Below are 24,941 nucleotides of genomic sequence, written 5' to 3'. Positions count from 1 at the left end.
AATCAGGAAAATAAACAGCAAATCAGTTACCCTGCAAAATTACATTCCATCTTCTCAGGAGCCCATGAGGAAAAGACAGACAAGTTTCTCATTCATTTTAGAATGATGCAAGAACACTGGCTTCAGATACAGGCTTGTGAAGGCAGCCCTAAATCTCCCCTTTAAGGAAGAAAGCATAGACACAAGGTATAAGCTAAAATACTAGTGTGAAGAAAGACTGACATGTGGAAGGTCTGAAAACAGAAACAGGACTTCCACTCATAAAATGCAAACTTACTTCTCTCAGAAAGCTAAGGACATGGGGGACAACAGGAAGAAAAGAGCAGCTACTTTCCCTAAAGAGGAAAGGCCATAGTGGAAAACATCCCCCCAAAGCAAAAAGCAAACAAACTACAAATTAAACTAAAATTGAACCACAGGGAAAAGATGAAAAAATATTACAGTAAAATTTAAAACCCTCTTCCTACTCACTCCTGATGCCTTGATGGCTTGTACTGTACACCAAAATCCCCATGACCTGCTAAGCAACACAATAGCTACAGCTGGCTTTTAACTTGCAAACTGTTTTGTTTGAAAACAGGATTAGCTCTCAAAACATGAGAAATAAGTTCAGGTTAAGGCACACAGAGCTGATCAAACATTGCTCTACAACTCAGAGCTTGTACTTCCTTGGGTATGTGTTGTAGGTGAGGATGGCTTTGGATGGCCTTACATGACACTGCAAGCTGCATTTTAGCCATGTGTGGCACAGTCACACTAAGATTGATATGATCAGCTCTCAAACATTTCATGAAACAAAAATTGCTCATATGTAACACAATATGCTAAGCTTTTATGTCTTTGAATTCTGAATGCATTATGGGGAAACTACCCTGTGCAGCCCAGCCACAAAAAAAGCCATTTGACATGTACTATAAATCATCATTCCCCTCTGGACTGGTCTGCAGCAAGTATCCTCAGCAATTTGACTACTTTGTTCAGAAATGTTCTGGCTATACTTTCCTCAATTTTTTGGTACCAATTTTTCTAAACCAAATAAATTATACTATTTGCCTCAGCTAACAAGATTTTCTAAGTGCTTATAAGATTACAGTCACAGACAAGCTGTGTTTCTCTAGCCTGGAGACAAAGCGACTGGTTCAAGACAACAAATCCATATTTTATGTCAGTAAGGACCAAAGCCTTGAACACATTACATCCATATTTCATTCCTCCTTCTCTGACCTACAAAACCCTACACTAGCTTTCTTTCCTGTCAAGCTTTAAAAAGCTTTAACATTCATTTTCAAGATTCACAGTTCTATAAATTTCCTTTCATGCTAAAATAATCTATGCGAGTATCTGTCCTAGTTTACCCCACCTGTGATACTTTCTCCCTAGTTTCACAAATCCTCATGCTAAGAATTCTTCTCCCCTACCATAAGCCATTTTCACCTCCAATTTCCTGAAGTGATCACAGATCAGCCATTCACCCAGACTACCAAGTGGCAAACATGTCCTAATACTTCATCTGTGCCAAAGTTGAGTACCTATTATTTAACAAAGTTATCATCTCTATCTTACCTATCCGCACAGCTGTTACATTTCACCATACTCAGAACAGCTCCCATGACAAAGAACATTAGAATGGGATCCAGCAGAATATATTGAGACAAAGTAATACAGCCTGTATCTGCAAAGAGATACACAACAATGTCAAAAAGGCTTGCAGTTCCAAAGTGAATCCAAGATTGCACAAAGCCAGTTTCCTCAGCGTAGTGAGGACAAGGGGAATAAAGGAGATTTTAGAAACAGCAGCAGATCAGAATATTTCAACTTCTACTTAGGTTAACAAATACAAAAAACAAACAAAAAACAAACAAAAAACCCAACACCAACAAAACAAACAGAAAATTCACATAAACAAAATGTACAACAGTATCTATGAAACACCATTTGGGAATTGCTGCTAACTTCCACATTCAGCAGGGAAGTGTTACATACAGCAATGCTCTACCTACTAAGGCACCAGCATGGTGCCAGCGGATGCTAAAGGAACAGTCATTTTTCAGATGTTGCCTATTAAAAAAAAAACAATGACTTGAGCATTTCAAGTCTCCATGCCTCAGTATCTGTGCGTCCTCACAAAAACCAGTCTGGGTTTCTCCACCTGTAACGTTAATTTCTCCACCTGGCTCAGTTCAACAAGGAACTTTAATCATTTCTTATTGTGAACTCTTACCCAGTAATGTTGTTAAATACCACTGTAATTCATATGGGAGACATCAGTATTTCACTTCTGGGCAAAATCATTCCTGTCTGTCTTATAAAAATTCATAGCATTGAGGCAAAATGTAATGTAATGCTGTGGTTATTCAGGTAACAGAAGTACCTATGAACTAAACAAGGCTGTAAAATTCTCAAGGGGACCATCAATTTAAAAGCTTCATATATATAAAGCAGAATTACTTTGCTTTTGGGAACGTCTTTCATTAACCCTAATATCCCCTGGCTAGCTAACACACAGTAATCCAGAAATTAGATTTTCTGAACAATTAGCCTGCTCAATTTTGCTGTAGCAGGAGCACCTACCAAAAATAAGGATGAAAGCTGTGAGTAAGGCTGCTGGCAGTGACTTTGACAGTTCCAACACTGTGAGGTAGACCAACGGAACCAGGCAGGAACCAAGAAAAGCACAGAACTGCAGGAAAAGATCATGAGAGAAGTTATAACTCTCCCCAGGTTGATTACTACTCCCGTTTCTCTTCCTTCATCTTCCACGCATGCCAGTAACGGGAGATGCTGCAGTAGCTGGACTGACTCACTCGACAACATCAGACAAAAGCCAAATGAACAAAGATACTGCTCAGATAAGGATAGCTGCTTAGCCTGTTCTGCAGAGCTGTCAGTAAGAACTCTCTTACTAGACTGCATCACACAGTTATAAAAAGATATGTCAAGTAGGTGCACTACACATCCCCCATATTCTAATATCTTGTTATATTAAGTATGAAATCTAAAACAAAATACACCCGTAACTTACATCTTTGTCAGACCAGTATCACCTCCCCTACACAAATGAGACCAAGGATAGTCAGAGGAGGAAGAACAAAAATCAAAATAAAAGAAAGCAGCGTCACTGTAAATTTTGTTCTCTTTAATGTCTGGTTCCAGCACTTCTCCCACCTTTGGCTCAGGGAAATCTAGAACCATAAACTGTTGGAGACCCAGTAACTACACCAAGAAAACACTCTTTTCCAGTTTTCATTCTTCTCTCTAGGTACTAGCAATTGGCCACTGTTTCTTCTCTTGGCTTGTGTTCTCCACTGCCAGTTTTATGGCTCTTGGTCTTCCAAGATAGCAGTACAGCCAGGATTTCAGATAAAGTACTACTCTGAATTTCCCCCCTGCTCCATAAGCTTACTAGCTCAGTGTCATTGGTGATGGCAGCTGTAGACGGCAGTGGATGATCCTGGCTTTTTGACATCCTTGGCTTTTCTCAGAAGAGCAGCCAGGCACAACAGAGTGAGCAGAAGTCCAAGCTCAACAATGTTCCCCTTGCAGAACAGGCAAGATATCTGTCCCACTCAGGAGTGGTCCCACTAATTAGAAAAAAGCTTCAATAATCACCTTACTTTCTTACCTGTCTGGCCTCTCATAGCCAGACATTAAGAGTTATTTACAATAAAACCACTAACAATTTTCCGAAGAGCTTAAAGACAAGGCACAAGGCTAAAAAGACCTCTGATCTGATCCAAGAGAGCTATTCTTATGACATAAGACTCTGTACTGAAAAGCACAGAAGAGCTGAACAGCTTGACACCAGCCTGCAGAGCCTTACCCCTCTCATTCCCATGTAGTTGTGCTGCTCATATCTGTCCCCTGGCTTTTGGAAAGGAAATGTACCATCATATCCACTAAGGTAGCCAGCGAGTCCAATCAGCATCTGAAGAGGAAAGGTCAAAAAAAACTGGTCAGGGAAATGTTACAGGAGGAAGGAATATCCAAGCCAGCAGCAGGCAAGATTTTTATAGAAGCCAAATTCCATCCAGGGGATAAGAGAGGATAAGAAGATACTTAATTCAGATGCATAATTCAAACAAGAATCTATGTACAGAATTCATACACATACATATTGTCCTTTGTCTAAAGGCAAGATCAGAAGGGCTCAGGACTTTGGCTGCTAACTATAAGGAATTAAGCTCAAGAGAAATACCAGCTGGAGGATTTAGCAAAGACAATTCTGTCTCTGCAGATTCTCTCCTAGCTCCCTATTCCTATAGTTTAAGTAGGCTCAGCCTGAAAGGAAGATAACCTTTACAAAGCAGCAGGAGCCACCTTCATCAACACTGTACACTGTTGCTAGAACAAGTTCTTGCCTTGCAATTTTGTAGTCAAAGGCTTTCAGGGTTCTTTCATGTCCTTTCCATTTCAGGGCAAGAATCTCACATAAGCTATGAGGAATTGCTTGGCTCCTTTGAACTGCAGGCTTCTATGACACAACCCCTCCAAACCATGAGATTATTTTATTTCAAGCCTTTCAAATACTGAGCATGCAATACTGTTTTGTTTTCCCATATTCAGAGTATTTGCATAAAAAAGATAATAGGCAAGTTGAGCTTCTGGATACAGAATGCAGATTACCATGATGCCAACAACAGTTAGGAGTGCTACTGGTGTTCATTATATCCTTCAACAAGAAGGAAGGGGAAGACTTGTTAGCCCATTCCTGTAGCTTCTAAGACATGTAACAGAAGAGCAGTTTACCTTCCCTAAAGGGGGATGGACATCAAAGAAGAAGGTTCGATTAATGTAGTAACTTCCCATCTTCCCAAAATGAGTTTCATCCCAACTAAAAACAAACAAATGAAAAAAGCTGCTATAATGATGAAAATGGTAAAAAAAGAAGCATCTTACTTACGCTTTTCATCATATAGGATATATGCCACACACTGGAAATGAGACAGTGCACTAAATTCACTGGGAAATCATGAGTACTTCAGATATTTAAGGCAGGGTCTTTTTGAAAGAGTGCAACACTGGCACTTTCTCCAGCCTACCCTTCCGAGTCCAAATTGTGCTAACGGGTGTTGAAAAGTGAGTCTGCAATCCACAGATCCCTAAATATGCCTGTTCATTACTGGGCCTTCCCCCTGTAACACATCCCGAGAGCAGCGGCAGGAACGGGAGAGGGAACGGGAGAGGGAACGGGAGAGGGAACGGGAGAGGGAGCGGGAGAGGGAGCGGGAGAGGGAGCGGGAGAGGGAACGGCAGCGGGCTGGCCAGAGAACACAACGCTTCCTCACGGCCCTCACCGCGTGGATCCCGCCCCACCACCTGCCTACAATAAACACGATCACTTCCCAGCCGGCCATGGCAGGGGCGGGGAAGGGGAGCGCAGGCTGGAAGCTTGGGGCGCGCTGAAAGATCTCGGCTCTAGGGAGAGGCGGCGGACACCCACCCACAAACAAGGGCTTGGCCCGGCCCGGCCCGGTCTAGGCCCGCCGATCCCGGGCACAGGCCCCGCCCCGGCCCGTACCAGACGTGCGGTGGCTCCGCCAGGCGGTGGAAGCGGGAGGCGAAGCTGAGGAGGATGACGAGGGCCAGAGCCGCCGGTTGAGCCGCCGCGGGAGGGGCGGGGGAGTGTGGCGGCAGCCGGCGGGGCTCCCGGAGCTCCCCCTGCCGCGGAGGGCCCGCTTCGGCCTGGCCTCTCCCCGCTGCCGGCATCCGCAGGGCTGTGCTACCCGCACCGGGCCGGGAGCGGCGCAGCCCAGGATACGGAGTCCGGGGTGGGCGACCGGGCCGCGGGGCACGCATGGAGATGTAGTCCTGCAGCGGCGGCGGCTGCAGCGGCCGAGCCCGCGGGCGAAGGGAGGGCCCTGCCGGGGCGGGGCCGGCACTGCAGCAGCCGCCGAGGGTCGCGGAGCAGGATGATCTCTGCTGCAGCCAAGGTACGCGGTCTCCGCGCTCTCTGCGGAGCGGGAGGGAGCGGGGGCTGTGGCTGAGCTGGAGCTGGAGGAAGCAAGGCTTGGCACGGAGGTGCTCTGCTCTGGGCCGGCAGGGCCGGGCCATGCGCGGTGCTGGCTCTGGCTCCGGCTCCCCGGGGAGCCCGGGGTGGCGGTGACCGCCGTGCACGGCGCCTGTTAAACAGGTTCGAGCAGGTCCGGCCTGCGGCCAGCTCTGTGTCTCGGTGGAAAGCAAGGAATTTGCCTTCACGCTAAATAAAACTAATGCTTTTCGAAGCAGTGGTGGTGGTTGCTTACAATAGTAAGTTAACTGATAGTAAGTTGAGCTGTTAAAGTCAACACCTGCTGCAGGGATACAGAAACCCACTCCTTACGCCTTCATGTTTTAACCCAGCACAATACAAGCAGCACCTTTCAGACACCAAAGTTTCCCCTGTGCAAGCCTCCAAGGAGCAGTTCTCTCTTGTGTCTCAAGAAAAAGGTGAAAGATTTTGTCCTTCCAAGTGCATCCCGAATATAGCCTGGAAAGAGGCTGGTATCCATAAACCATACTAAAGCAGACAGGCTTTCAAACCTGAGAGCTCCACACACAAAGTTAAGGGGATCTCCTCTATCTTCCTCATCAATGAAGTGCATTTCCCAGATTTTTACTCTGGGTTGGGACTTGGACCCAAATTTTCCTCAGTGCAGCACTGATGTTGAAAATGAAAGCAGAATCAAACCAGAAATCTTAGTAGACATCAAGCAAATGTTGTCCTCCTATCTTCCCGGTTCCAACCAGTCTAACCTGCAGCTTAAGGGGACTAACTCCACTTACAACCCCGTACTGCATGAGGTTGTAAGTGGAGACAGTTTTTCCACATTACTTCCCTGGCCTGGGCTCAGCTCTTCCTCCAGGGAAGACTAGATAGAATGTCACTTGTGTCTCAATGAACCTGTCCACTGAGAACAAAACACTCACTGTTTGTAGTCTTTCCTTAGCTGATTGTTCTGTCTGTGGTCTGCCCTTCTGCAGGGAGCAAAACAGCATAAACTTAAGCGATCACTGCAGGCCCTAGCCTCTGGAGACACATTTCCCAGCTAAGGGATGAGTTGTTTTCTGTGTTCTTTTTTTCATGAGATCCCCCAGGGCCTTGAAATCATAGAGCAAAGCAATTATCTTAGCACAATTTATGACAGGCTGCAAAAACAACAAAGAACACTAAGAGATCAGGATAAATGTCTCTACCAGCTGAGAGGCCAGAGTCCAAAACAGATGTGGTGAAGGACACAAATTTCTGAGCTAAATCAGAAAGGGCCCCAGGGAAAACAAGTAAAAATAGCATGTCATGAATGCTCTATGTTTCCCTTTTGATGTTACAGTTTATGTTTCTTCCCTGTAGGCCAGCAGGCTGGACATTTGAAAATAAAAGGCACAGCTAAGATTTCTAATGTCCAGATTCCAGAAGAAGAGAATTAAAGAAAACCAGTAAATAACCTTGTATATGAAAGTGTTGTCAATACTGGCATCACTTCCCTCCTCATTTAAAAGCCATTTCTCCAGTAAACTTCGACTGCAGTAATTTAATCAAATGCATACCTCATTTAAAGTTTGAACCAGTCTACACTGTAAAAGAAGCATCAAGTTTACAGAGGAGTGGAGCATAGGGATCCTCAGGTTGTCTCTAGTTTTCTGTTGACAAGATAGTCTGTCAGTGAGGATATCCCTGCCTTTTTCTGCCTTGTAGTCAGTCTCTGGTATCGTTTCTATGCATTTTGGGAGGGTGGAGATACAGAGAAAGAGACACACATGAATACCAATTTCCTGCATGGAAAGAAGACAGCTTTGTATTTTGCACAAAGCTGGCCTGGGGGAAGAGTAGCAGCCTCTTGCAGACCTGCAACACAGAAAACCGTCTGCACCTGCTGGTACTAATGGGAGGAGGGCTACAGGAGTAAAGGCAGCCCCTGTTCAGAGAGCTGGCAGTGGTTCCCTAGTGAAACAGAAATTCTGCATGTGGCTTCAGTTTCCATGTTTTGTTTCCCAGAGCTGTGATATTTCTGCACTGGCAACTGCTGGGAGCCTGACAGACTCTCTAGATACCTTATTTATTTATGGATAAACAGCTAGGGAGATAAGGATGGTTCCTAAATATGCTTCCAACCTCAGAGCTGGTTAATGGTTCTGATATCAGAGCTGGGCTGCAGCACAGCACAGGGGGGATATGGATGTAGCTGACTGCTGTCGCTCAAGATTGAATCTGACTGGCTGGTTTTTGTGTTCTGGGTGCGGATTTGTGAGCATAGTCCTTTCTCATTGGCTTTATGAGATAAACCTTCCCCTATTCCCACTGAGTTAAAAGGGAAAGTGAAAAGGTTGGTTTTATTTTGTGGAGTAGATTGCACACACTGACCATGGCATCTGAAAAGGTGAGAGCTTGGACAGGGTGGAAGCATCTGGGAAAGCTGCCTCAATGCTAGAGATAAAGTAGAGATGAATTGTGTGCCTTCTCAGCCTTGATCTCAAACAGCAGGAGCTCTTCTTGTTTGGAAAGAGGCCTGGCCCTACCCTCAGTAGCTGGAAAAGCTATCTTAATGCCACATGAACACCTAGTGCAGGTGCTTTCACAATGTGTGGGGAATTTGTTTCAAAGATCTAAGATGGGATAGAAGTCAGCAACATCCGGTAGGGACAAAGAGGAAAGCTTTGTAAGCAAAAATTCTAAGGACACTTGTGCACTGCTGGAAACATCAGGTGCAACTAAATATTCAGAGGGCCAGTGTGAAAGACAGTGATATTACCTGTACACCCAAAACAGGAACAGCCACTTTCAGGAAGGAGCTTTCTCTCCCAAAGTGTTGTGCTTCTCTGTCTTACAGTTCTTGAAATGCCTTCTGTTCATGTGTTTTTCTCCTTACAAAACTAGGATGTTCTCACCAAATAACCACTCTATCTTTCTCTTCTCAGCCAATACTTTATAGCTATTTCCGAAGTTCCTGCTCTTGGAGAGTGAGAATCGGTAAGATCTAGTGTTGATCTCTCTTTCGTTGTCTTGGTGCTTTTGCAGTATCCTTCTCTTCACTAATCTGATTAATCAATCACTTATTGAGAGAGCAGCAAACATGAACCTGGAACAGTGAGGCACTTTGCCCAGTGGGAGGAAAGGGAATGTCACACTTCATCTGGAATGGGGGGAAAGGAGAATAGACAGAAGGGCTTTGCTCGGCCTGCAGCTAGTTAAGAGGGAAATAATAATTTTGTAAAACCAATGTGATGCAGATGGCTGTTTCTTCCACATTTTCTAGAGGGGCCCTACACTTTGTTTTTACAGAGATACTGCCTCAGACTTTGGTCTTGAAATTGCTGAGCAGGGCTAGGAATGGTCCCTGTTTGTACTGAGACAATCTTAAGCAAGGTTTTGCAGCTGAGCACAGAGCTCCCTGCCCTCTCTAAGCCAAATCAGGACAGGCTGTACTGCAAAGAGTGGCAAAGCTTATGTTGGAAAATGCACTTGTTTTACCAGTACTGATCTTTAGTGCTTTGGTCCTTTATTTAGAATCATAGAATAGTTAAGGTTGGAAAGGACCTTAAGATCATCTAGTTCCAACCCCCCTGCCATGGGCAGGGACACCTCACACTAAACCATGTCACCCAAGGCTCTGTCCAACTTGGCCTTGAGCACTGCCAGGGATGGAGCATTCACAACCTCCCTGGGCAACCCATTCCAGTGCCTCACCACCCTCACAGTAAAGAATTTCTTCCTTATAACCAATCTAAACTTCCCCTGTTTAAGTTTTAACCCATTACTCGTCCTCTCACTACAGTCCCTAATGAAGAGTCCCTCACCACCATCCCTGTAGGCCCCCTTCAGATACTGGAAGGCTGCTATGAGGTCTCCATGCAGCCTTCTCTTCTCCAGACTAAACAGCCCAAACTCTCTCAGCCTGTCTTCATATGGGAGGTGCTCCAGTTCCCTGATCATCCTCGTGGCCTCCTCTGGACTTGTTCCAACAGTTCCATGTCCTTTTTATGTTGAGGACACCAGAACTGCCAGAGCACTATGTTCTCAGTGAGTCAACTGAGGCCACCTTTATTGAAGAATAGGGTTTTTTTTTTGTTTAAACACCATTCTTTCTTCACATGAAGATGGTAGCATTTCCCTGAGCCCATTATCAATGAAACTGGTCTCTGTGCTTGTCTGAAGCTGTACACTCTACTCTCCCTAGCACTTGCTCTGAAAGGGATTTCATATGACCTGGTGCCAGTGAACCTCCTCAAGGATGGGGGACAGCAGGTAAGGGTATATCTAACATTGCTTTATCCAGGGGTAGTGAACTTGGGGATCATTAGAAGAGTTGTGATTAGCACTAGAAAGTTCACAGGCAAAGTCATGGAATTCCTCACTGCTTCTCTGTAATTCATAGTTGTAGCCAGTTGAGCCCCTCAGAGGGCCTACCAAAGGAAAGGGTGGATTGCCAGAATAGATCTTCGCTGAGAACTTATCTGGGGGACCATAGTGGGGAGTTATGCGCCTAGTAGCACCACCAGCATGATGTGCCAGTATGGGCTAAGATGGAGTTGAAGAACTGTAACAGTAATAATGACACTGTTGCAGTACCACCCATCCTGGGCTTGTATTGACAGTTTATCAAGAGGTAAGGAAGTCTGGCACTGGATGCAGATCCCTGAGCCCCAGTGAATTTGGTGTAGGCTATCCGTAAGCTAATAGTCCTGCAAATATTAGTACTGAAGTAGAGAGAAAAGCCAGGTTAAAAATAATAATAATAATAACTGGGTTGGTTTAGAGGAAGAAAACACGTAAGAATTTCTTGTTGCAGTAATCTCAGGGTTTATTTCCACAGTTTTCTTCTGAATTCAAGGCAGTGAATCCAATGCAGCAAGTACCAGCCTTGAAAATTGATGGCATCACCCTTTCTCAGTCAGTGAGTTACCAGCTACATCCCTGTTAACCATTCATTCCAGCCTGTTGCCCAGTCTGGAGGGGATGGCTCTGCCCCATCTTTTCCTCCCTCACTCTCTTTTGTGAATTGGAAAAGAGGTAGAATTTATGATAAACAAACCCACTTGGGAGCAGAAATAGCCCATAGACTCTGCTGGGAAACTCCTGTCACCGATGTAAGCTCAATTCAGCTTTGGTTCGTAACTTTACTCTTCACTGAACAGTTCATAGTCTGATTTAAATGGCTGTGCCAGGTTTGCCTGAAATTACAGCCGGGCTAAATGACAAAAACGCCCCAAGTGGACATGAAAAGGGATATTCTGTTGCTTGGATCACTAACTTCATGAAAAAGCTGTTGTATTCTCTTGGATCAGCAACCCTTCCGCAGGTATTAAGAATGTGAGCTTTTCCTTAGCTTTCCAATAACTTCCCCTTACCTCTTTGTTAATTACAGCTAGCTATAATTCAGTACCTAGAAGACACCCATCCTACCCCCAGGCTCCTGCCCCAAGATCCAAAGAAGAGAGCTCAAGTCAGAATGATTGCCAATCACATTGTCTCTGGCATTCAGCCACTCCAGGTATTGCCTTGTCATATCCGTGCAAATGCAAAAGCTAGGATGGGTTTCCAGGAATCTGCAATATTTCTGAAAAATTCAGTATCCTTAAATTGTTGCCAGCCAGTAGTGTGGCAGACCTTAAGACTGTGTGTTGGCAGATGAAATCTCTGCTTAGCCTCTGCCTGATCTACCAATGGCAGCAATACAGTTATTTCCTACAAAGAAAATCTGTAACACCCCAGGATTCTTTCCAGAAACAGCTGAACCCATATGGTTCTACTGCTGGGTCTACGCTGTTTTAGGAAGAAGACAACTGACTGACCCAAAGGGCAGAGGCAAAGGGATAGATACCCTGGCAGCTGTTAGAGAAGGACAGTCCCAAATCAGAGGTACAGCAGGGTGCATGATTTGGTGAGGGTGAGGTCAGGGCTGACCCAGCAGGCTGAACTCAGGCTGGGGGTTCAAACTTGGCAGCTTATCTCCCTTCTCTTCCACTGGATGAGGCAGTGGGCAAGATCCTGCCAGCAGCAGTCAGTCTAACCTTGAGATTGCTTATCTTTGCAGAACCTGAATGTCCTGAAACAAATAGGGGAGAAAAAAACTGAATGGGCTCAGAACTGCATCGCATCTGGCTTTCAAGGCAAGTCCCATGTCCAAAAACACCATCATTTCAACTGACCCTTCAAAACGCTGCACCACTGGGGTCTCACTTTCCTTTACAAGCAGCAAAACAGATCTCACTGGGCTGGTGCAGAGACAGCACTCTTCCTGCTCAGAGTCCCTTCCTAAGGACTGTTAGTTCTTCAAGCTCTTCTCAGATGAAAGGTGCTGTCCATAGGGTGCTTCCACTGCTGCATATGGAAGAGGGGAAGCCTGGAGTCATCCTGTACATCGTAGCAGTTGATTGTCCCTGAAGCACAAGGGCTGACAACACTTCTCCTTTCCACCCAGCTGCTCCCAAACTAGTACCTTTTGCTTAAAAGTTCTGACAATCTATATTTATATGCTTTTGTAATCAGACAAAAGGTATCTGATGGCAAACTCCCACAGAATCTAGTAAGTAGCACAGTATTTTTTTACCTCCCCAGGAGAAATAGGGTGCTTTTTGTTTCCTCAAAACCCTTTCCCACATGTGCTGCAGTGGCAGTGCTTTTCTTCTGGACAGACACAAACTGATCCTGAAAACTCCCATAACTATGTTGTTGTAAGATTTCTGCTCCTTTTAGGCTCTGTCCCAAGTTCCCCATTTTTTGTACTCAGCTTAGGATCAAAATGCCTTTGTTCATAATGCCCAGTGTGAAGGGTCTTTGGTGTCCCTTTCAAATGAGTTTCCAATGTCTCACACCAGTATACCACCTTTCTTGACAGCACTTGAGCAGATTCTGCAGCACACTGCTGGGCACTACTGTGTGGGGGATGAAGTAAGTATCTGAGCAAATATTATAAACCACTGGAGAACTAAAAGCCCCAGTATATATTCCATAAACTAAGAAAGGAAATTAGTTGTGGAGATACAGCACAACCTCATTCTGTGATTGGAGTTGCATATGGTGTATTCACCATAAGAAAAAGCTGCATGGATCCTACTTAGGCCATTACTGACTTGCAAATAGTTATGGAGGTGTTTACTTGTCCCTACCTGTAACCTGCCAATAGCCAGATTCTGCAGCTGTATCTAGGATCTGACTGCTACTAGAGGATGGGGAAACAGGTTATATATATTTAATCTTTAAGAGATCTGGAGTTCAAAGTGTCCTGTCATAAGGTCAAAGCTTGGCTCAAGAAACACAGGTTCATTTCTTAGCTCTGCTCTGTGGAACCTTTAACCAAGTTGTGTTGTATTTTTTTTGCACTGTCTGACCAATTTTAACATGGTCAGCTTTCAGAGTGCTCACATACAGGTCATTCTGACCCTTACCAAGTTAAAGGTCACTCAGACTTCTTCTGTATAGTAGTCCTGTTTGGTAGGCAGTTGGATCCTTTCTATAAAACCTAAGGAAAAAAAAAAGGAGGGGTCCTGCAATATCCTATGGTGCAGAGGATTGTCTAGTAGGAGCATTATGGAACTGGAGCCTTTGATGGGCAAAGACTAATTACATGATCTTATGCTGGTAAAAGGCACCCAGGGCTTTGTGACATGGGGAGTGGGGTGAGGGCAGCTGCCTCTGTGCAGATAAGCAGTTAGCTGTACTGTCCTTGGTTCCTTTCAGATTGCAAGTCCCTGGGCCTATGTCTGAAGGCACTATCATGTATCGACATTGGCAGGATCTGCCCAATACTCCTGCAATGCAAACAAGCAAAATTTGCTCATCTTTTCCCAGCCATGCAGACTTTCCCCTCCTTCCATCACCTTCCTCTGCAGCTTGCCAGCAGACTTGTTTGCTCAGAGCCAGTTGCCATAGAGCTTTGCGTCCTTGAGATTGTAATGATCAGCTTGTAAATGTGAAGCTCCCTAAAGGCTAATGGCTTTTTCTACTAGTGACTGCTATGAAGTTCCTTTCCTTATACCACTGTCATGTTATTAATGCTGGAATAAAGAATAAGATTGTCATGATAACTCCTCTGTACTGGCTAATACCATAATTTCTATCCTGCTCTCAAACCCTGCCACCACAATGAAGAATGATGGGACAGGTTCATACTCTGACCCTTTTTCTCTACTACATTTACAGGTTTCCATGGCTGATCTGTGCTTGGTGCCTCAAGTTTTCAATGCCGAAAGGTAAGTAAGGCTAAGCTTGAGGAACTCTTCAAGGGCACCTACCCCTTGTCCTGGGCTGTCAGAATTTACCTTCTGCTGCACCTTGTGCCTGTTACAAAAGCATCCCTCCTGCCTGCCTTATCTAGTTATAGATTCTTCTCTGCATTAGTTTTATTAAGCCATAAATACTGTCTCTTTTGGAAGCTCTTGGAAATAAGGAGCTGTGCTGTCTTCTCAGAGGCCACTGGAGGAAATCTGATCTGTATCCTTAGGCTGAGATTGCCTGCATTGCCATGTCCTCTCCCTGTTTGCCCTACATTTACACTGCACAGTGGGGAAAGATTAATCTATTTGTCAAAGTCCTTAAGCCTATACAAGTAGTGGTTGCATGATTTCCAGGAAAATCATAGTGCCTTCTTACCCTGTGCTGCAAACTATATAAAACCCAATGACAATGGAAGAACTAGCTTTTCCTCTAGCATCTGTTTTTAAACCTACAAAGATGAACCTTTTCTCTTAATGCAGATGTACATTTACATTGTAAGATTCTCCCATACTGGGAAGACACAGCGCACTGCTCTTCTGCTCACTGCTGCACTAGCTATCCAACTCATAGTTCATCACAAATTCTTTTCCTTTTGCAGATTCAAAGTGGACATGGGTCCTTATCCCACAATAACCAGAATAAACAAAGCTCTCCTGGAGTTAGAGGCATTCAAAGTAAGCCACCCATCCCAGCAGCCAGATACTCCTGCAGAGCTACGAGCTTAAAGTCCTGTCCTACTCATTAAATCAAAGAAGCTGGTGTGTTAAAGAAAGGAAACAGCTACAGCTTGAGTAGGACTTCAGTGCGATCAGGAAGCCCTAGTACTATTGCCTCACTTTCATTTGGATGGGAAGAAGAACAGAAGACCTAGAAGTAGCCTGGATGACTTAGGAGCTATGCCTGTGCTGGAAAGCTTGCAGCTATTTCTGACTATGTTTTTTCTATCTGATGTATCTCCATGAAGCAGATTAAAGCAGAAGGATTCATAATTATCACAAGTCCCCTTTGTATGGCTTTGAGTTGGGGAATGTGGCCACAGACAGCTGTGAGGTATTGCACCAATTTTGGACTCCCCATGGGACTTCTTTACTGTCTACAGAAAGAGCATCAGGGAACCAGTGTAACAATGTGCTGGTAATCCAGCAGGCCTGCTTGTCATTGCAGCTGCCGCAGAGCTATAACATAATCAGCAGTGGATATAATGGATATAAACGGAGCTAGTCTCTGACAGGAGACAGCTTAATCCTAACCCTTGCTGGGTCTCGGGTCTTGCAAGAGCAAACAGTCAGCAACTCTGCCACCCTTTGCAGTGACAATTACTACCAAGGACAGTTGATTTGTACCTCTTCTGTCTAGCAGCAGTCTTGTAGAATTTATAATAAAAGGTCTCTCTAGAGCAAAGCTAGCTGGTTGTGCCACAGCTGGCAAGACACAACCAGCTCTCTGCTATACACTGAAACTGATAGTGTTCTCTTCCTTTTACCATCCTCAGGCACTGCACTAGGTGTTTTCCTAACACTGTTGCAGGCCATTGCCCAAGGGAATTCCACCCCAAATTTCCTCCAAACCAGAATCATGCTTTTACTTTCACTGTGAGGAATTCCCAAGCAGCAGGAGTAAATCCCATTACAGTCATCCCAAATAAAACCTGAATTACCTTCAGAGCTGAAAGCATCCTGGGAATTCCAGCCCCAAAACCTGTAGGGCAAGAAGGGAAACCCAGAAGCATGTGACTGTGTTCCTCTGCAGGCTCAGCTCAGATCCCACTGAATGTTTTGACACCCAAGCCCACATACCAAAGCCAGGGACAGCAGAGGGAATTTCTACCAGTCCAATGCTGGCTTAGCTACCCTAAGAGGGAAATACAGCCTTCAGAAAGACTTTACAAACCCATGATCTCTTGTGTCACAAGAGCATTCACCTACATATAGATACTTGGACTACCACATCGCTTGGACTCATTTATTGCAATCCATGTCTGTATTCAGGCTGGTGAAGAGCCTTTGTTGTTCCAGGCTTATTCTGGGTATTCTGCATTATCCTACATCCAGCTGGATCTTGACTGTACTGTTGTAAAAGGTCCCAGCACAGTTGGAGCCCCCAAAGACCAACACTGTGTGCAGGTTGTGCTCCTTTTTATTCTCCTTGTCCACATCATTCAGGCAGGCAGGAGTCAGGTCCAGCAATGTATGGCCAGCTCGAGGTACAGAGCAGAGGTCATGGTGGATCACCGTGCTCCATGAAAGAGTATCTGAAGGAGGAAGGGGCTATCAATATTGACAAGCCCATTCCTAGTGCAGTGGATGAAACAAATGGACCAGACTAGGTGTTCAGAAACATCACTGCAGCCAATAGTCATCTTCAGCTAAGGAAACGGGTAGGGAGAGTCACTCACCTAGGTGGAAGACAAAGGCATCCTGCAGGGCTCCTCTGGCATTGCAGCCTCCACTGATGAGAACCTTCTGGTTGGACACAGCCAGAGCTGCATGAAAACTGTGACCAAAGCAAAGCCAAAGGGTGACTACAGCATAACCTGCTGGGGTTGTCTCAGTCAGCGATGGGCAGAGGGGCACATTTCAGCAGGAGGGTGGAGGCTTTAGCTGAAGAATGAAAGTTAACTTCTGCTTCTTTTCTGCCCTGATTTGCTGAATAACCCTGAAAGAGTCGTTTGTTTGCCTCTGCAGGTCACACCATAATCAAGCTTGAAAAGCTCCTCATTATCTCAAATGGAGCTATCAAAACTCCTGTGTTTATGCTCTGTGGAATGCAACAGCAGGCTAGCTGGGCTTTAGTCTGATTTAGATTATTGTTCTAGTGGGCAAGGGCTTCAGGAACAGCATAGTCCTAGTACAAGACTTTCTTCCTCTCTGTGTGTCTGTTGTACTCCAGGTACTGTGGAGACCAAACAGCAGGCAATACACTTCACTAGCACATGGCAAAAAACTTCTAGCCTGAAAGGAGACTAGGGAGCCTAAGGGAGACTAAGGGGTCTGTACCCCCTATATCCTACAGGCACCGACTAGGGTAGCACAGACATTTCTGGTCCCACAGCAGAGGGGCCATCTACTGTATTTTGACTAGTGGGACAAAGATACACAACTAGGTCTGATCACAAGCACCGTTCAAACCTGGCTTCAAAGAGGACAGAGGAAGAAGGTAGTTTCTAGGTTTGCAACAGGATCTTACCAACGTGCAGAAGGCTGTCCTGCGAGGAGAGGGACTGGTGTGTACTCCATGAAACCTGAAGCCAGGGGAAGGCAGGTGAAATGTCAAAAAAATCCCAGCCTCATAACCAGACAAAAACTTCCATACTTCTCCACATCAGCAACCTGCCTTATTACCCAGCGTCTTTCAAAAACACAGCTTCTTGTTTTTCCCATTCCCTCCCCTTACACCATAGGAAGGTGTTTTGGCTGGTTGGTTGGTTGGGTTTTTTACCCCATAGTTTTCTGTCTCCATTATCTACTCAGTTTTTATAATGTCAATGCCACCTCCCCATTGAGCATGCCCCATTCCAAGTCCCTGCCTTAGAACAGCCCTTCCCAAGGCAGCCATCTTACCCAGATCTAGGACGTGCATGTCACTGAGGTAGAGAGAAGCCCTCTGGCCCCCAAAAATCAGCAGCTTATTCTTCAGTAGAGTAGCTGAATGCCTGGGCAGGGAAGCAGCAAGTGAACAAAGCATCTTTAGCAGTTCCCAAAACTGATGTTTCGGCCTTTGCTTCTGCTATTGGGCTGCCTGCCATAGCTGCAGTCTTACACCTGCCTCTACTGCCAGTCCCTACAGCCCAATGACAGAAACCCATCAGGATTCATGACAGGAGGTACTGGGAGTCACATTGCTCAAAACATAGCCCTGTCTTAACAAGAAAACAGTGGAGAGCAATCATATAACATTTAGGAAATCACACTGGTGTGGGAGGGAAGGTGAGCAGAGGTTTCCTGCTCTATTTCGGAGGGCTGGAATAAGAGCACTCTCACCCAAGCCTAGGCTGAGGCTTCTCCCCTTCCAAGATGGGCTGATACCAAATTTCATGCTCTGGGTTGAAGATATAGAGCACATTGCTGCAGGGTCCAACTGCCACTGATGCCTTCTGGGGGGAAGTCCCTCCAAAAACAAAGAGCTCCTTGCAGTAGATAGTTGCACTGTGGTAGGTGAGCACTGGCATCCTCCCTTTAGCCTGGAGAAAGTTCAACATATATTTGTTATGAGAAGTGTATTGTTTGCTGCATGACTCATAGGAAAGGGGTCACGCAGTGAGTTGAACAAGTCTCAGTTTTCACTTTATTGAACTCTTTGGCCAGATCTTTGCCACAGAGGTAGGCAGTACATCATTTGAGTACTCTGCACCACCAGAATGCTCTGATGAGAGAAGGAACATGACTTCCTAGCCCAGCTTGCTCAGAAGAAAACAGAGAACTGAATGATCTCATTCAGGCTTATGCTGTAAAAGCCATCTTCTGACTTAGCCAGGAAAGAGACAGATAGTCCCTTGCTAATGGGGCTCCCTGCAAGGACATGACAGGCAACTACAGAGCTCTGAGCAGTCCCTGCGCTTAGAGCAGTTCCTGATTTGAGAACAGCTTTTCACCTCAGCGTCCAGTGCAGTTCTCAACAGCACCATACAAAATGAGAGGCCATTTCCCTCTGACACTCGTACAGTACCTCCCTCCCACCACCTCAGTCAGACACAGCACTCTGCAGCAGCCATTTTTTCACCTTCCTTCATTCACTGTAGGCACAGCCCTTGGTTTCTGCCAAGCTTGAGGCCTTTCAACATAGCCTTTTTATATCTGTCAATCCCAACTAAGCAGCTCAGACAACCTGCAGGAGCAAGGGACCAAGACTTCTGGAATAAGGATACAGGCATATCAATCGCCACATTCAGGCAGGGCCTGCCACCCCTCCTGTGCTTGTGTCTTGGAAGGGCTGCAGTACTTACAGCAACAAGGAACCATTTCCAAGTGGTTGTGTCCAGAATGTAGATGCTGCTGTTGGTTTTGTCCTCCCTTATGCCCCCAAAGATGTAGATACGCTTGGTGTCTGGGTCATAGGTAGCTGTGTGTCCATGCAAGCACAGTGGCGTGGCATTCTGTAGCTGGAAACCCACTGGAAGCCAGAAATCACTGTCTGTGGAAACAACACCAGATAAATGGTGTAGGAGTTCAGAGATGCTCTTAATTTCTCCAGATTTAAAGAGCATGCCATAAAATCTGTACTCCAGATCCTGCTCCCTTCATCTCCTCCTCCCCTTTGATTCAGGGTTAGAGGAGACTTGCACAGAAATGTTTCTGTGTAAGTAATGCAGAAAAACACTAACTAGGTGGGGAATAATAAGGTGGAAGAGAGGATCAGTGAGATGCAAAAAGGTGCAAGGCACTGGAATGGTATTTCATGATTCTCTATCAGTAACCACACAGACTGTGTGCCCTTTAAAATTCACCCAGCTCTTTCCAGAACTTGTACCTTAGCTCCTGGAAGGCTCTCACACACAATTCCACAGCCTCTCATGGCAGCCTATATTGTCAGCTCAGCCTGGTGACCCATGTTAGGAGATGTGACACCTTCACACAAACCCCTGAGTACCCCCTCCCACCCGCACGAGTTGTCCTTATGTCCCACTGCTCCCATTGCTTTTGATAGCCCTGAAGTTCCTACCAATTTCCATCTTCCAGAATGCATCCTTGCAGGGCTGCTGATCAACACCTTCTCCACCAATGAGAACTGCTGTCCCTAGGTCACTGAGGCACATGGCATGGCACCACCTCGGGCTGGGACTGCCTGGAGAGGGGAGAACACAGGGCTGAAATCAGTCAGGTGAGACACCCCCAGCTCCCTTTCCTGCTGGGAAAAACAGGGCAGCTGGAGGCTTAGAGGGAAGAAACAGGAAGGGAAGGGCCCCAGATCACTTCCCTCTGACACGGCAAGAGACAAAGCTCCCTGAGGAAGATTTGCTATTGGCTTTGCAGAAGAACTGCCTTACAAGGAGAGATGTCACTGGCAGAGGGAAACAACAGAGAGCCTGGGTGTATATATGAGGACACATATAGGCTGCCACTTCAGACAGGCTTGCATACCCCCCATCAGCTACCTAACCCCATAAGGAATATCCCAGTTGTGCTATCCCCTGTGTTACTCCTTGTGAGGGAGGGCTACCCATGGACAGCTTGTTAGTGCCTAATATACAGAACTGGAACCCTGAAGCTGCTTCCAGAAATATTCCTCCTACTGCTCTGTTCCTCATTCTTCCCTGTCCCAGGGCCCTGTGGTTGGCTGAGCAACATAAAACTAACTTTTTAATCAAAATCTATTCCACATCCCTTTACCTCAAAGTACTATGCACCCAGAGGTGTGACTGACATTCAGAGGACCTACAGAAGCATACTGAAGAGCCTGACAGTACCTGAATCACCTATACTGAGGGTAATTGCATGAAGAGGAGGAGCATATACACATACAACCTACTTGTTATTCTTGATTACTGGGGAGACAAAGGATGAAGCACGAGAGGCTTGTGACATTAAAGGAAATAGTATAACAGAGCGGCTAAAAAGACAAACCAGGGTCTAGAAACCAGATCCTCACCTTGCAACTCCTTCACTGACAGATCTGCAGAGGAAACACAGAGATGGCCCCATAAAGCAAGCAGCCAGCAGACATACCATGGAAAGTGCTCAGCTCATCAGAAGAAATGCAGAAGACAGGTAAGAACACAACACACTACCTTCAACTACTGTTTTGCTGTCACCACTGCATTTTACCCCTCTGATGGAAGCTCATTTTTCCACTTCTCACATTGCCTACAGTGGAAGCGACTATGATGGAGCTATTTTTGCTCCTGTGAGAAGGAAGACAAGTCACAAAGAAGTCACTTCACATGGGGTCCACTGAGTTATTGTTAAATGTCTACACACCAGCTTGGTCAAACCCTGAAGCTGACTTGGAATTCACACTCCAGAACCTAAAATTTTTGTTCCCAAACCCTTGGCAGCTTCCTTCTCACTGCTGAAAACTCAGTATAATTACATTAATGATATATATATTCCTTTCCATATGCTTCACATTTTAATAATAACCAATGCTGATAGTAGGGGAACAAAGAGACCAATGGAAAGGTTACAGAATATTACAGTAACAAACTTCCTCGTGCCTCAATTTACTCTTTTGTAAATGAAGCGTAACAATACTTGCCTTCATTTACAAAGCACTTTTACTCATGTAAAGAGAGAGGCATATTATGTTAGCACTAATAGTATCCCATGTTCTATTTCTGGCCTTTTCCCAATAGGCAAAATTAATCAAGCAGTTTATCCAAGACTAAGGAGCATTCTCAGTATTTCACAAGCCAAGACAGACAAGCCCATCTTGCCTTGGGCAAAGACAAATGGACTAGGAAGCTGTTGACCAACAGCATTAACAGATCATTCAGACAAGAACTATAAAATAAACCTGGAAGCTGCCAGTTACCTTCTTCATCAAGATCTCTCTCAGATGCTGTGGGTTCAAATAAAACTTTCCTGGGCTTCTTGAGGTGGGCAGGACTCTTCCTCCAGGCCTCACTGGCTTCCACCTTGCCATATGATGGCTTCAGGGAATAGGGTACCGTCAAGGTCCTCAGTGGTGGGCAAACATCCTTGCTCCCAGGCCTGGATGCTCTAGAAGTCACCTCTGAGCTCTGACACTTAAGCTGTGATAAAGAGTCCCAGTCAAATCAGCCCTGAAGAAAAAGACTGAGGCTAATGTGACTTTTCTGCTCCTGGGCCAGAGATTAGTTTCATGTGATGACTGTCTTCAGGCTCGTCTTCTCATGGAGTCTTAAGGGCCAGTATACCAACCATTTCAGCAACCAAATACATGCTGAGCAACATAGCTACATGCTGCTACAATGCCCAGTGTTCTTCTTTCAGATTGCTGGCTGTGATGGGCACACCTAACACAAGGCAACTGGAAATGCTGAAAGGCCATCTGTGCTACTAGGCTGATCAATCATCCCATCAAGGACTGTTAAATTCCACCCTTCCAAAGCCATTCCTATGGAGAATATCACTTCCTTTAGCACAACTTAATCTTTGGTTTTGAAACTTGCTTAGCCAGGTCTCCACAGAGAGTGGCAACAAATATTTCTGCTAGAAATCAACTGGGCAGCTATGAATGAGGGAGGAGATAGCAAGGAGAGGGTGAAAAACCAACAGAAAGACTCCAAGATACACATACTGCAGTAGGATCCTCCAGGTCCTGGCCAAAGGGCTTCTCATCTGCTGGAAGCACTGGTGACTGTGTGGTCTCTGGGACAAGGAAGGGGTGGACAGGTGTACTGCTGGAAACACCTCGGAGCAACTGCAGCAGAAACAAAGATACTGAGAATAGGACACACCAAATGCGCTGGCCTGCATCCACAACAGGTGAGCAAAAAGATGTCTTGCAAGGAACAGATGTGCTGCAAGGGAATAGTCCAGCTTTCATCTGAGAATTAGCAAAATAAACAAAGAAAAGCAAAGCCAGTCACTGGAAGACGCTGAATCTAATGGCTTCAGCACAAGGTAAAACAACCACAGGCCCAGCAGAGAGTGAAACAGGAAATGAATTGCTCTCTGTGTCTCTGTGTCTCCTGCAACACAAGGTGTTTTGGCAAAGCTGTGTTTAGGGAACAGGTCTGAAGCACCACAGAGGGTTTAGGTTCAGCACAGACATACATTAACAGATCCACGTCTGGTGGCTCTGCCGCAGAGTAGTAAAATGAAGAAAAAGGAGAGGATATTGAGAGGAACTTCTATAGCTCTTAAGTGACAATATTTGAGATCAAGGGCAGGAACAGAGGAGCGTATCAGTTATTTTACCTGTCCATTGACAGTCAAGACAAGCTTCATAGAGTTGCCTTTGTTCATCTCTTCCAATGAGGCCATAAAAATATCCGTTCTCCAGTCACCTTCCCACACCAGAGACCTGCACAAGAACCATGGGTTTTCAGCCCACAAGTGACACTGACTGGAGAAAAACTCCTGCTCCCACACTGGCTGGTAAAACCCCAAAGACAAAAAGACATCTAGCACTGAAAGCAGGCAAAAGAAAGCTGAAAGGATCACTTGAAAGAAACACCACGGTGGAGGACAGGCAGGCTGGGTAGCTTTGGGACACCACCACCAGAACCAGGCAGCACCACAGAGCACAACACCCGTCCAAAACATTCCCCCGACACCCCAGCAGCACGAGCTCCCTCCTACCTGCGGGTGGGCTGCAGCGTGCCGACCCGCTGCGGGGCGATGCCTGGGGACACCAGCACATCCACCGCGATGCTCGTGTCCGGAGAGTAACAGCTCCAGTCCCCCAGCCCGAACACCACCAGCTGCTCCGGCAGCGGCAGGGGCAGCCAAGCCTGGAAACCCATCTTGCCGGACTGGCTGCGAGGGGAGAAAAACAACAGAAAACAGAGATAATCATCAAGGAGTAAAAAAGAAGGTCAAAAACATATATGAAAGGGCTTGAATATATGATTATGCCGGGGGAGAGTGCAAGGAGGGTCTTAAAGAGGAAACCGCGCAGGGATGCAAGGAAGAAAGTAACGGGCAGCCTGGGAAGGGAGAGCAGCCACGAGCTGGGGCGGCGCAATCACGGGCAGCTCCAGTGCCGAGGTGAGGGGCGCAAGGACCACCGCTCCCAGCCGCTATCGGGGGGCCGGTCCCCACCCGCCGAGCCGCAGGGGCGGCTCCTGCAGTGACCACAGCGCGTAGAAGGCGAGGCCGCCCTCTGAGGCGCTGCCCCGCGGCCCCGGCCGGCCCCGGCGGCAGGCAGGCAGCATGGCAGCGAGCGGACCCGAGGGCAGCGGGATGCACCCATTAAGGAGCCGCGGCGCAGCTGAGAGCGACCGCCGGTCATCTGTGGGCCCCGGCCGGTGTTAGCAGCGCCCGAGAGCTGGGGTGTGGTGCCGGGATGGGCAGGCCTGGCTTCAGGGAGGAGGTCGGGTGAGCAAGGCCAGCTGCTCTGGTCATCCTAAACCAGGGCTGCCCTCATCTCCGTAACGAATTACGTTCCTTTCTAGAGCCCGGGGCACACATCCCTTCCCAGGGAGGGACAGCTTGTTTGCCGATTCCTAAGTGAGCAGTGATGAGTGGAATCCCTCAGGCATCAGTACCGGGACCAGTGCTGTTCAACTTGTCAGTGATATGGACAGTGGGATTGAGTGCACCCTCAGCAAGATTGCCAACAACATCAAGCTGTGTAGTGTGGTCAGCACGCTGCAGGGAAGCAATGTCATCCAGGGGAACCCGGATAGGCTTGAGAGGTCAGCCTGTATGAACCTCATGAAGTTTGACAGGGCCAAGTGCAAGATCCTGCACCTGGGTCAGGGCAATCCCAGGCACAAACAGAGGCTGGGTGTAGAATGGATTGAGGGCAGCCTTGAGAAGAACCTGGGGGTACTAGTGGATGAAAAGCTGGACATGAGCCAACAATATGCACTTGCAGCCCAGAAAGCCAACCGTATCCTGGGCTGCACCAAAAGGAGCGTGACCACCAGGTCGAGGGAGGTGATCCTGCCCCTCTGCTCTGGTGAAACCCCACCTGCAGTACTGCATCCAGATCTGGGTCCCTCAACACAAGAGGGATGTGGCCTGCTGGACTGAGTCCAGAGGAATGTCACAAGGACTATCAGAGGGCTGGAGCTTCTCTCCTGTGAAGACAGGCTGAGAGAGTTGGGCTTGCTCAGCCTGGAGAAGGCTCAGGGAAGACCTTACAGCAGCCTTACAGTACCTAG

General features: G+C 46.5%; 3 protein-coding genes across 5 annotated transcripts in view; 1 reads left to right on the top strand and 2 right to left on the bottom strand.

Moving 5' to 3' along the window:
- POMT2 (protein O-mannosyltransferase 2) overlaps positions 1–5,891 on the bottom strand; it is a 29,389-nt gene extending 23,498 nt beyond the window's left edge. For all 3 annotated transcript variants that reach the window (XR_004549546.1, XM_034061696.1, XM_034061697.1), the window contains exons 1-5: positions 5,519–5,891; positions 4,747–4,831; positions 3,821–3,925; positions 2,572–2,680; positions 1,564–1,672 (exon numbers count right to left, since the gene is read on the bottom strand). Coding sequence is in view for 2 of the 3 variants with exons in the window: in XM_034061696.1 (XP_033917587.1) it covers positions 1,564–1,672; positions 2,572–2,680; positions 3,821–3,925; positions 4,747–4,831; positions 5,519–5,796 (686 nt within the window). In the remaining variant the exon portion in view is untranslated. The remainder of the gene's footprint in view (positions 1–1,563; positions 1,673–2,571; positions 2,681–3,820; positions 3,926–4,746; positions 4,832–5,518) is intronic.
- On the top strand, positions 5,543–15,184 carry GSTZ1 (glutathione S-transferase zeta 1). The gene is made up of 9 exons (XM_005148881.3): positions 5,543–5,930; positions 8,893–8,944; positions 10,152–10,219; positions 10,788–10,868; positions 11,340–11,465; positions 12,009–12,084; positions 12,813–12,865; positions 14,117–14,166; positions 14,790–15,184. The coding sequence occupies exons 1-9, from the start codon at positions 5,910–5,912 to the stop codon at positions 14,914–14,916; spliced, it is 654 nt and encodes a 217-aa protein (XP_005148938.2). The 5' UTR covers positions 5,543–5,909; the 3' UTR covers positions 14,917–15,184.
- Positions 15,185–16,227: 1,043 nt separating this feature from the next.
- Positions 16,228–23,828, bottom strand: LOC115946495 (multiple epidermal growth factor-like domains protein 8). Its single transcript, XM_031048854.2, has 12 exons — positions 23,413–23,828; positions 23,029–23,134; positions 22,406–22,528; positions 21,659–21,878; positions 20,777–20,800; positions 19,850–19,972; positions 19,134–19,321; positions 18,172–18,371; positions 17,752–17,843; positions 17,378–17,432; positions 16,587–16,684; positions 16,228–16,442 (listed from the first exon to the last, which is right to left on the bottom strand). The coding sequence occupies exons 1-12, from the start codon at positions 23,574–23,576 to the stop codon at positions 16,228–16,230; spliced, it is 1,608 nt and encodes a 535-aa protein (XP_030904714.1). The 5' UTR covers positions 23,577–23,828.
- Between the last annotated feature and the right edge of the window lie 1,113 nt (positions 23,829–24,941).

Source organism: Melopsittacus undulatus, chromosome 4, assembly GCF_012275295.1.
Source record: "Melopsittacus undulatus isolate bMelUnd1 chromosome 4, bMelUnd1.mat.Z, whole genome shotgun sequence".
NCBI lineage: Eukaryota > Metazoa > Chordata > Aves > Psittaciformes > Psittaculidae > Melopsittacus > Melopsittacus undulatus.
This window is presented reverse-complemented; position numbering and strand designations above follow the sequence as displayed.

Bases quoted from the DNA above. Each gene is read 5' to 3' on its own strand.
- GSTZ1 (XM_005148881.3), top strand. From the start codon at position 5,910: ATGATCTCTGCTGCAGCCAAG. The intron at 10,220-10,787 runs GTAAGGGTATAT...TTATTTCCACAG, and splicing joins TCAAGGATGGGGGACAGCAG to TTTTCTTCTGAATTCAAGGC. The intron at 10,869-11,339 runs GTGAGTTACCAG...TGTTAATTACAG, and splicing joins GCATCACCCTTTCTCAGTCA to CTAGCTATAATTCAGTACCT.
- LOC115946495 (XM_031048854.2), bottom strand. From the start codon at position 23,576: ATGGGTTTCCAGGCTTGGCTGCCCCTGCCGCTGCCGGAGCAGCTGGTG. The intron at 23,135-23,412 runs GTAGGAGGGAGC...GTTCTTGTGCAG, and splicing joins ACGCTGCAGCCCACCCGCAG to GTCTCTGGTGTGGGAAGGTG. The intron at 16,443-16,586 runs GTGAGTGACTCT...TTCCTCCTTCAG, and splicing joins TGCCTTTGTCTTCCACCTAG to ATACTCTTTCATGGAGCACG.